The 11,749-nt window shown below is 42.7% G+C and overlaps 1 protein-coding gene across 1 annotated transcript; it reads right to left on the reverse strand.

The window, feature by feature from the left end:
- Nucleotides 1-256: 256 nt before the first annotated feature.
- Nucleotides 257-11,211, reverse strand: RFXAP (regulatory factor X associated protein). Its single transcript, XM_064736995.1, has 5 exons — nucleotides 11,068-11,211; nucleotides 10,565-10,585; nucleotides 8,602-9,324; nucleotides 6,138-6,245; nucleotides 257-4,198 (listed from the first exon to the last, which is right to left on the reverse strand). The coding sequence occupies exons 1-5, from the start codon at nucleotides 11,209-11,211 to the stop codon at nucleotides 4,088-4,090; spliced, it is 1,107 nt and encodes a 368-aa protein (XP_064593065.1). The 3' UTR covers nucleotides 257-4,087.
- Nucleotides 11,212-11,749: the final 538 nt, after the last annotated feature.

Below are 11,749 nucleotides of genomic sequence, written 5' to 3' on the forward strand. Positions count from 1 at the left end.
TCCTTCTAGTCAGAGCTGGCTGTTTTAGCACAGGAAGAAAAACCTATATAAATTTAACAAAAGAAAAAAGAACAGAATTTTTTTTTAAGAAAAACCAAAGATTTTACTCACTTATTGGTCCAGAACTGTTTATACAAAGTTTTTCAAGTTCTTTTTTAAAGAACAATTTGCACAATGCTAAACACAATAAATCCCCACAGAACAAGTTGTATAAATACAAAAAGCAGAACATGTAAAAATCCACAGGACTAACAAATACTGCTGAAGAGATATTATTTAGTGGATCAAACTGCTGCAATATAAAAGTAGTACTTGATAATAAGCACCTAACCCATTTGGATAACCTCTATTCAGAAATGTGGCTTAATACAAAACAATTTTTATAAATAAAACACGGAATTTAACATTTACATAATATAGTGTTTGGATTCTTAACTCAATTAGTTGCAAGTTCATTTTAATTGGTTGAAAACCTGTGAAGTCAAGCACTGCAGCTGATTAGAGATCTGTTGTCTTAATAAAAGACTTTTAACTATACCTTTTTGAGAAGAAAGAGACTAGATTTTGAATTATTTACTATTATGAGTTAAAAACTTTATAATTTAATTTAGTCACTTAAAAATTAGTGGTATTCTAAACTGTAATTAAGTTATATTTCACATATAAGAAGTTAGTAATTTCAAATAACTCCATGTAACAAGGTCCAACTCTCAGTTTCATACTTTTCACCTGATACTTTTTTAAGTTTTTTGCCATTTATCATTTTAGGAACTTTTAAGTGCAAATTCTTTTACATGCTATGCACAATGTAGCATTTCAAACCTACTTAATTTGCAGGTAATAGAGATCACCTAGTTGTACTTTTCTGAACTGCTGGATTGACTTCTTGATGGCATATTGTCTTTGCCTTTAGTGAAAGATTCTACAGGACATAAATCTCTCATATCCCTGAGCAATTGCTGTTAGCTAATGCCACTGGACTGACTCAGCTTCAGAACTTTGTTTCACAGTGCCCCCAGAAAGTAACTGACTTCCATCAATGATTGTCATCAAAGACTGACTTAACTGTAAATGTTTATATAGAAAAATGTTAATTTATTATAATTTTGGTAGAAAAGGGTGTACAGCTAAACACTGCTACCATAAACAAGTTTTTATTAACAAATTAAATATTAAAAAATATTAAAGTTAAGGTTTAAGAATAATTGGAAAAGACTTCTCCAGATGTCAAAGGAAACATCCCCATAACAGATCACGCAGCCAGTGCTACATGGAGTAAGAGGGTAGCATTGATTACACGAGCTCAACTGGGAATTCTGGAAAAAATCATGGACTGGCCAAAAGGCAAAGATTTTAGAGCACTGCAGATAAGACTTGTGCACAAGAAGCACCCACACACAACCAGTTACCAGAAGGTGAAAGAGGCTATGCCCTATTTAGTGATGAATCCTGTTGTGTGGCAGGAAACCATCAGAGGTGAACAAGTCATTGAGGCTGCTGAAGGAGAAGGCAAGTCAAGCCAGTTTGCAGAGGTGAAAGCCATCTGAACTAGCCAGAGAGATTGCTGAATGAGAAAAGTGACTTGCCTCTGTCTCTATCCTGACTCCTGGATGGTGGCTAATGACCTATGGAGGGGGCTGCAAAAATGGAAGAGGACCAATTGGCAGTGCAAAGATAAACCCATCTGGGCTGGACTGCACCTGCACTGGGGCAGGACATCAGTGCACAGGTCGAAAACTTGACTGGAAATGTGTATCAGGGAGATGTTCACATGCCCAAAACCCACTCCACTGAAGAACAGGTAGATAAGGCTGCCAAAACTGAATTAACTTAGGTACACTTGGAGTGGGAGTGGAAGGGTGAGCCATTTGTAACCTGATGGGGCCATGAAACATCAGCTGCAACAAACAGATGTGCTCATCACTGAGGGACTGACCTGACCATGGAGGCCATTGTACAGATCATTCATGAATGAGAAGCATGTGCTGCAATCAACCAAGCCACTGAAGTAAACTTTCCCTGGAATAGAGAGCAGCAGCTGGGTTTCCCGTATGGTGAGGCCTGGCAAACTGGACCATTGCCATAAACACACCAAACATATGGTACATACTCACCATGGTAACAACTGGAAGGCTGGCAACATACCCTGCAAACCACTGCCACTGTTCAAGACACCATCTCAGATCTTGAGAGACACATTTTGTGGCAATATGGTACCAAGCAAGAATTGAATCAGACAATGGGACTGCTTTTCAAAACAGCCTAATAAACTCTTGGGCAAAAAACCATGGCATTGAGCGGACATCACATCCCTTATCACCCATAAGATAAGGGGTTGTGTGGTATAACACAATCAGCCTGCTGAAGACTGTGTTAAGTGTTAGGTAATGGGGCATGGAAGGATTGGGATGTAAATTTAACAGAAGCCATTTGGCTGGTTAACACCAGTTCTGCAAACCTCCCTGGTACTGTCCAAACAAAACCCCTACACCCTGGGGGAGGAGATAAGGTTCCCATACTATACATGGGAAGTGACTAGGAACACCGGGGTGGATTTCTCTCCCTATAGGAAAAGGCAAACCCATTTATGTGATTGTCTTTGCTCAAATACCTGGGTGTACTTGGTGAGTAACGCAGAAGGATGAGGAGACAGGTATGTGCTCCATGGAGATTTGACCCTGGGGGGAAAGCAATCTGTGTTGTAAGTTGTTGGACATCTGAAGGGGTGGAGGATGCTCTTGAGATAGGAAAATAACACCTATCTGTGAAAGGACAGGGGATGGCACTAATGAAAATTTATAAATCTGTATGTCCAGCCAAAGTCAACCCATCACAGCCCCTCTGCTCTGGAAAAAATGCCATCTGGTGGACTGCATCCAGTTCTGGAACCCACAACATAGGAAGGACATCCACCTGTTACAGCAAATCCAGAGATGGGTCACAAGCTGATTAGAGGGACGGAAGACCTCTCCTATGAGGAAAGGCTGAGCGAATTGGGATTGTCCAGCCTAGAAAAGCAGTGGCTTCATACTTGAAGTGAGCCTACAGAAAAGATGGGAGAGGGACTTTTTAGAAAGACATGTAGGGACAGAGTAAGGGAATAAGGGTTCACACTAAGAGTAGATTTAGATTAGATATTAGGAAGAAATTCTTTACTGTGAGGGTCGTCAGGCACTGGAACAGGTTGCTCAGAGAATCTAGGTATGTATACCCCCTCCCTGGGAAGTGTTCAAGGCCAGGCTGGACAGAGCTCTAAGTAACCTGGTCTTATGAAAGGTATCCCTGTCCACAGCAGGGGAGTTGGAACTTGATGACCTTTCAAAGTCCCTTCCAACTGTTGAGGAACACATCTGGTGCAGGTAGTTGATTTATAAGCTGCAGTTATAGATGCAGATTGAGATGCAAATTGAGCTCTGGGTGGGAGCAATGACAGGAGGCAGTGAACTGCCAACACTTTGTATAACAAAAGGCATGAAGGTGAGCGGCCAGCCAGGTGGATGGACACAGGGATGTGGCAGGAATGGAAGACTCAGAAGGGAAGATTCAGGAGGAAGAGCCTTACACCGTGATGGTATAAAAGCCCAGGAGTTCCTTTGTCTGGGATCCCTCCTTGGAGGCACCAGCCCAGGCTGTTTCTGTGTTATTACACTGTTAATAAATTGCTTTATGGAACAAGGTTCTCAAGCCCTGGGGTCAAACCAGTAAGGAAACCTGGTCTGACTGCAAGCCAGGTGTGCAGGGAGTCAGGGGGGGCACCAGTCAGATCACTGGAGCTGCCTGCACTGAAGGAGCTTTGGCCCCAGAAGTTGAAGTCTCTGGCACTGGGAGAGTGACTGTCAGAGAGTCCTGTGAATGGTCAGACTGAGAAGTTTCTGTAACACAATCCAGACCATTCTATGGTTTGCTCACAAGTCTGCAGACACCCAAGCAGCTCAAAACCTCAAAAAAGTGCAAACAGGAAACAAATACATAACAACAGCAACTTCCATTTTTGTTTAAACACTGAGATTCTTTGTATTTATACAAAATACAGATCCTGTCCCTCCTTCAGCACCAGACTCATCTGCAGATCATTGATCTTTCCTCATTACCCAGGTGCTCCTTGAAACTGTTGCTGCCTTTGTTCCAAAGCTTGTTGACTTAACAGTTGCTGTTGTTTCTGTAGAAACTGCACTACTTCTGGGCTTCTGAGTAGGGACTGAAAGAGAGAGAAAGTGAACTTTATTTTACAAAACTCACATACGTTAAATAGCTACCACAGTAATATTTTTCCACTACACTAATTCACACATTACCCACTGCTGTTGCTTAATATCATAAAAACCCCGTAAGTATAGCAAACAAGAGTAATTTATTGACATACTAGAACCAAAACATCTTTCAGTTGTGCTTCAGTTCTACAGCTGTGCTTCAATTGAGCTAATTTCTACATTTCTCACTGCAGATCGCTCAAAACCAGTTTAACAAATGAATAAAATATTGTAATCCTGAAGCAAAGCTCATGTGCCTGTCAGACTTCAAGCATCAGGACTATGCCCATAGCACATATTTCAGTTTTAGGCAGTCCTGTGAGGAGCAGGGAGGTAGACTCAATGATCCTTGTGGGTCTCTTCCAACTCAAGATACTCTATGGTTTTCACTGATTGTTCAGAATTTCCCAACATTTCAAAACAGAAGCCCATCCATAGGGAATGACTTAAAAAACTCCTCTGCATTCAATCAAAAGACAAAGTATCTAAAAATATTTGCATTTGGCTCCTGGCTTGAATAGCTGCAGTCTGTAATCCAACTCTAGTTGTTCACTCTCATTCCTGCATGGTGGCAGCACAAGTGATTGTAAGGTTAAATGGCAAATCAGGTTGGGAATTGATTCCTTCCAAAAATTAATACAGGAAAAGGGTTATTTTTCAGCTGAATGAATTCCCTAGATGCTTGCTCATTATGCATGGTTACTTCAGTGACATAACCAAAGAGGTACTGCAACTGGAAGGCAGAGGAGAAAGAGAGAAGCAAGAACCAGATCAAGAAGAGTCTGAATTTCAGGAATACTGGAAGGAATCCTGAGTTCTTAAGGAGCCTTGACATAATTAGTGCAAAAGCTCTGAAAATCTATTAAAAGAGCTTCTGGTTGCTGTACATCTATTAAAAAATAATGTTTAATTCATAAGATACCTTTCAAATTTAATTAAAAGCCATGTTCATAAAAAACAGCCAGGAAAGGGGACAGCAAGCCAGTAAGTGGGGCATGAAGAACAAGAGATAATATGAAAACTAATCTGTAGTTCATTACTTGTTTTCCTCATAAAAACTGAAGAGCTATGAATACACCTCTGAGTTTTAGACACAATCACTAAAAAAGTGCTATCATTGAGAAAGAATTATCAAGAAATACCTCTAGGTAATTGTATACCTAAGACTGACATGATGTTTCTTTTAAAGCTTTCCAAATTTCTGAACAAGCACTACAGCACTATAATGAGGATTGTTAAATTGCATTAATTGCACAACAGAGGAAGATAAACAGTCCCATAGCTTTTGAACAATAGAGACTGCAAAAACATGCAACAAAGAAAGGTGTAGCGAAGAGGCTGAGCAAACTGTAGGTACTGAATGATTTCCCTGCACTGGGCTTAGTTAAAGGAGAAATCAGTGTTTAAAAAACTTTACAAGACTCGCCATCCATGCAGTCTGCAAATATAATAAATCACACTGTTTGCTTAGAGTTTGCTTTATCAACACACATATACACAACTTTAAGTTTGATATGATACATCTACAATTTCTAAAACACACCACAGTAAACCTTACATGAGACCAATAAAGTCCATTCATTGTTCTACCCAAGGCTTTGCCTGAACAAGCTAAAACCATCTCAGTTATACTGTAGGCACTATTTACCCTAAAGAAACCACCCCATCTGTTACTACCAGAACTTCAGATCATTAAATTCAGTCATCTTAGTATTCTTCACAGAGAGACTGAAGCACACATCTCTGAAGCATGTTTCAAATTTGAAATTATGCACTTGCAGTGCATGCTTATTAAACTGATTTTCTTTTTTCACAATGGTGGCAGGTAAACACTGTTACATTGCCTTTACTTATTTGAATCCAAAGCCTCTCAAAAACAAGACTTACCAGCCTCTTCTTATTCAATACTTGTTCTAAAAGAGTAGGTCTTGCTGGGCGATCCCCAATGGATCCTGTTCTCTGTTTTGTGACAGACACTGAACCTTCAGCACTATCCTGCACATAACAGAAAACAAAAACAAAAAACAAGGGAGGTCAGACAATGAACTCTGATACAGTCATACACAGAAAATCCCAAGAGTAAAGAACATTTGCCTCCTCAATCTGAAGAGTAAAGTAACAGCACAAAAATGGAAATCTGTCTATTCAAGACCTGGCCTCTTCTTTCCACCTCCTTTCACTATTTTACCAGCAAGAGTGAAGCAATGCATCTTCAGAGTTAGTCTTCTATACTGCAAAACTGCTAGGGCTAGTTAAGGGCTTCCATTTATTTGACTGCATTTCTTAAAAATGAAGTAATTTACAACAGGTCAGCCTCCAGCTTGTGAAAATGAATGATATTTACACAATGTGGCTCTACAATCTGCTCTAAGGAAAATATGAAAGGTTTAGAAAATTTCAACCAATGTCAAATCCCATGTGTATTACATTCAAAACTTACTGATACTTCCATCTACCTGAAAGGGGTCAAAAGCAGGAACAATAAAAAGCTATGTACCTTTCACTTCTATCCTCTCCACAGAAGTGAAAAATGAAACTTCTAGTAGAAACTTTTACTGAAAATGGCCTCAATAAATATCACTGTAAAAAAGTAAGCTTAGCACTAAATACCCTGCTTGTTCCTGCAACTTCAGGCCCCAATTTCCTTACATTCAAAACAATCTCCACTTGCACAAACTGGGAAAAGAAAACCCACCCTCTTCCAACATGCAATAATCAGTATTTCATGCTACAGACCAAAAGGTTTTAACCTATCACTACTTGAAATGCAGCATTTTTACCCTTCTCCCATAGCACATAGCATACACCCTTCTCCCTTGTCCCCTTTCCTAAACTAGCACAAGTATTTGTGTAGACACATCATGAATTGAACAAGATGAACTATCAGGGAAAAGAGAAGAGGGAAAGTCATGCTGGTATTTAAATCTAGAATTCATTCTCCTTTTCAGTAATGTGTGCTCTCTTATTGAAATGAGAAGTAGCTACTAGAATTAGAAAAGGCTCACAAAACAGCATGCATGATAATAGCATTTAACTTTTTCACTGGAAACAAGCATGCCATGCTTTTTCAATGTGAGAAGGAAAAAGCTCAGACTAAGTATCACAAACACAAGAGGAACTGTTCTAATGTAAACACTACCTGGCAAATTAGGTTGACACTAACAAGATTCAAAAATAAGGTGAATATTCACACCAGGTAGCAGACCTGAAAAAACCACCAGAATGTAACAGAGCCACAGAGCTTACAAGGGTTCAACAAAAATCCAAAATACTATATGCAACACTTATCAATTATAGTTACAGAATACATCAGGAAAACCTCAGCAAGTCCTTTGAACTGGAAGAGAGAGAGAATATTCCCTAGCAGCAACATGTACATTCCCTTTTTTAAAGCACCTGCTTTACAGGCTTTTACAGACATACAAAAGATGATTCTTTTGTGTGATACCCAGTATGGTTACTATTATATTTACATGAAGAAAAATGGAAACAGGAAAAGACTTTGGTGGCCTGCAATTAACTGCAGTTAGATCAGTTCCCAGTGACACAACTCCGGACACAGCTGCGATGACATAAAAGGGTGGCTTTTAGCAGGAGCTCCGGGTAAGATTTTTTTCTTCTTCTGACAATCACTATTTCACACCTACTCTTTTGAGCACAAACAACTTAGCACCTTCAAGTGTAAAACTATTTCCCTTTTTCTGTTTCACCTAAATACAAGATCTGAAACACTAACTCTGTACAAGCGACCATCACAGAAGGGCCCTAGCTGAGTCACAAACTGCAGGAAAAAGAGTATTTAAAAAAATGTACATTACCATCAGTTTTCCCACTGATAGTATTTCCCCTTCTAAAAAATACACATTAGCTTATACAAGTTAAGTATGAACTAGCCGTGGTGGAAATATTTACCTGCCATTTAATATCAAAGTAAAAACCAAAAAGCATCCTGAAGAACCTACACAACTGACTTTTGTACACCTGATACCCAAAGCCTTTGTGACTTTAAAACCCCACACTTCAGCACCAGCTGAGAAACAAGTCTGACATCTCTCTTAGTCTATACTTTCCTACCACGGGAAAAAAAGCCACGCTACAAGCGAAGCATATTCCAGCGATATTTTTTTTCTTGGAACCTGGTATAGCTGTAAGCTTCTACAAATTACGCCAGAACTGAAAACAAACAGAGTTTGCTCTGGCAAACAGGAAGAGCGAGCTGCAGGACGGCCCTAAACTTCTTCCCTTTCCTCTGGCCGTCTGACAGATCCCTACAGCCCCCAGGCAGCCCCAGCTCCGAGGGACCAGCGGCACCCGAGGGTGTCCGGGCCGGGCCCCGCCGCCCCCGCCTCACCTCGGCCCGCGGGCCGCCCCCCGCGGCCGCCGCCCCGCCGCCCCCCAGGGCCTGGTCGCTCTTCTTGCGCTTGTACTTGTCCTTGTAGATCTTGTTGCGGTGCCGCTTGCACATCCAGGGCTTGCGCTGCTTCACCACCTGCGTGGTGGTCTCGCTGCAGCCCTCGTACGTGCAGCTCTTGCACTCGCCGCCCGCCGCCGCCTCGCCGCCCGCAGCCCCCGGCGCCGCCGCCTCCTCCTCCTCCAGCTCCTCCAGGCTGGCCGTGCTCTCGCCGCCCGCCGCCTCCACCTCCACCTCCTCCTCCCCCACCTCGATCTCGCCGGGGGGCCCCAGCTCGTAGAACACCATGAGGCCGCCGCTAGCGGAGGGCGGCAGCTGCTGGTCGGCGCTCGGCTGCAGCACCACCCCCGCCGCCCCGGCCGCCGCCTCCTCGCCGCCGCCGGGCTGCATCACGAGCAGCGTCAGCTGCTGCTGCTGCGGCGGCGACGAGGAGGAGGAGGAAGAGGCGGAGGAGGCGGGAGCGGCGGCGGGGCTGCCCTGCAGGGCGGCGGTGCCCGGCCCGGCCCGGCCGGTCCCCGAGCGAGCGCGCCGCTCCCACGCCTCCGCCGCACCGCCCGCGCGCAGGCGCCGCGCGCACGGCGCACGCGCCCCGGCCTGCTCAGGGGCGGGGCCCCGGTAATGGCGGCGCCGCCCCCGGGCGCTGTGGGGGAATTTGCGTCGAGGCTGTAGTGGCACCGCTGGCGTGAAGCGTTTGAGGACGCGTTAGAGCCTCCAGTGTGGTTTGGCCCCGGGTGGTAAATGCTCGTGGTCGAAAGGAGCCTGGAAGTCGGAGGGTCTGCAAGCAATCAGAAAGTTATATGAGTATACTGCGCGCTTGGCGTGGGATATTGGTTTGTTAGCCCCTGACTTACTGTGTAAGCACGCGGCAGTGGGTTTGGATACAGGGGCAGGGTGAAAGGGAAGAGCGAAACATTGTGAAAAATGCGTACTTTATGATTGGCTTTTCGCAAATATTGAAATTAATATATGTGTTGTGTCAGAAATTAATGCTGTATTAATTCTCTTAAGTAGTGTGTTAAATATAGTTTTAGGTCATAACAAAATGTTAAAATAGAAACTATACAATATAGGATACTTTTTCTCTAAAGAATGGACTCGCACCGAGATAGCAGCCACAGGACACCCAAGTCTTTCAGAGAAAGAGAATTTATTGCCCTTTTATCAGGAGAAACGAACTTCTTCCCATCTCGCTCAGGCAGGATGGTGCCACTAGGATTATGAGGAAGAAGCTGACACTGGCCAGACAGAATCCTTTGAATGGAATTTATGTATCATGTATGAGGTGTATGAATATGCAACAGGCTATTGCTTTGAAGGGTTAATCCTCTGTTAACGGGTGTCCTTTTTCGAGCTTGTGCTGCCCGGAAAAAGGTACCCGGACATCCGTAACTCTTTGTTTCTCTTGTCTCATATTGTCCTAATTCAAGTTGTCCAAATTATAATTACTCTATGTGTATTACTATTTTTATAATCATTTTGTTAAACAGCTATTAAACTATTAAATTTTTTTAAAAATTTAATTAAAAATTAAAGTGATTGGCGTTTTTCACAAGATGAATTAGAGGGGGTGAGGGGTCAGAGAGAGGAAAAGAAAATTAAGAAATGAGAGAAAAGAGAAAAATGAGGTGCTGCCCAGGTTTGAAGGGGTACCTTTTCATGGGCAGGTTTCTCGCTTTCTGTGCAAGTTAATTATCATGCACAGTCTGCTCTTTCAGATCTTTTGGGATATAGCTCAGAGAGCTTTGTGAAAAACGCCAACCACTTGTTTTTAAAATGTTAAAAGTTTAATAGTAATAAAATGGTTATAAAAATAGCTATATAATTAAAGTAATAATAATTTGGACAATTTGGAATAGGACAATATGAGATAAGAAAAACAAAGAGTTACAGACAGTCCAGGTACCTCTTCCTGGGCAGCACAAGCCTGAAAAAGGACACCCGTTAACAGAGGATTAACCCTTAAAAGCAATAGCCCGTTGCATGTTCGTACACCTCATACATGATGCCAAAATTCCATTCAAACACAGGATTCTGTTTGGTGTCAACTTCTTCCTCTGGATCCTAACGGCGTCTTCAGGGCTGAGTGAGGCGGGAAGAACTCGACAAAAGACCAATAAATTATTTTTCTCTGAAAGATTTAGGTGTCCTGTAGGTCCTATTTTGGTGTGAGTCCTTTCTTTTAAAAAGGTATTTAGATAGCTTAGTTTCTATTTTAACATTATGTTAACATTATGTTTTAACCTAAAACTATATTTAACACACTGCTTAAGAAAATTAATACAGCGTAACTTTCTAACATAACACATATAATATTCATTTTAATATTTGTGAAAAGCCAATCATAAAATATGCATTTTTCAAGGAACTTTGATGGTCTTGATCTCCTTCCACAGCCTGTGCCCACACCTTGCCCTCATTCCCATGCTTGTGTGATGCTATGTTGGGCTCATCTCCAGGAACTACAACAAGGCTGTTAGTCCAGGAAGAGTGCTGCCCTCCCTCTGCATGGCCCCCGTCTCCAGCCACATCTTCTCCTTTCTCACAGAGCATTGACACCAGCAATCCTCATCTGTTAGTGCAAACAGTCCTTGGTTGGCTCCGTTGCTATCCAGCTATCGTTTCTGAGACATACACATTATCCCATCATCTTCTGGGATTCTGTGCCCTGTCAGCCTGCTCAGCCTCCTGCCCTGCTGGGGTCATGTGATGGCTGTCCAGATCCAAGCTTTCCTGCTGCTGAGCTTTGCAAGTGCTGTCTCTAGGCTGTACTTGTGTCCTTGCTGTCCATCCACTGTCACTTGAGAGTGCAGATACAGGGATGCAGTTTGGCTTCTCCCACTTAGCCTTTTTGTTGCCTCTAGTGACAGCTTGTGTTGCTCTCAGCATGCTGCTCCTTGCCCTTTCTTCCTTTGGATATCAGTTCTCTCCTTGGGTTACTTCTGCATGGCTGCAGAGAAGTCCCACTGACTTCCATCTGCTTGATCACCTGCTGTTGGCCCCTCTTTATTTGTCTTAGCTCCTTTCCATGGGTTCTTGCCTTTCTCACTGCACACAGCAGTTCATCCCATATTAAGGAACGCTGCTGACT

This window comes from Zonotrichia leucophrys, chromosome 1 (genome assembly GCF_028769735.1).
Source record: "Zonotrichia leucophrys gambelii isolate GWCS_2022_RI chromosome 1, RI_Zleu_2.0, whole genome shotgun sequence".
Taxonomy (NCBI): Eukaryota; Metazoa; Chordata; class Aves; order Passeriformes; family Passerellidae; genus Zonotrichia; species Zonotrichia leucophrys.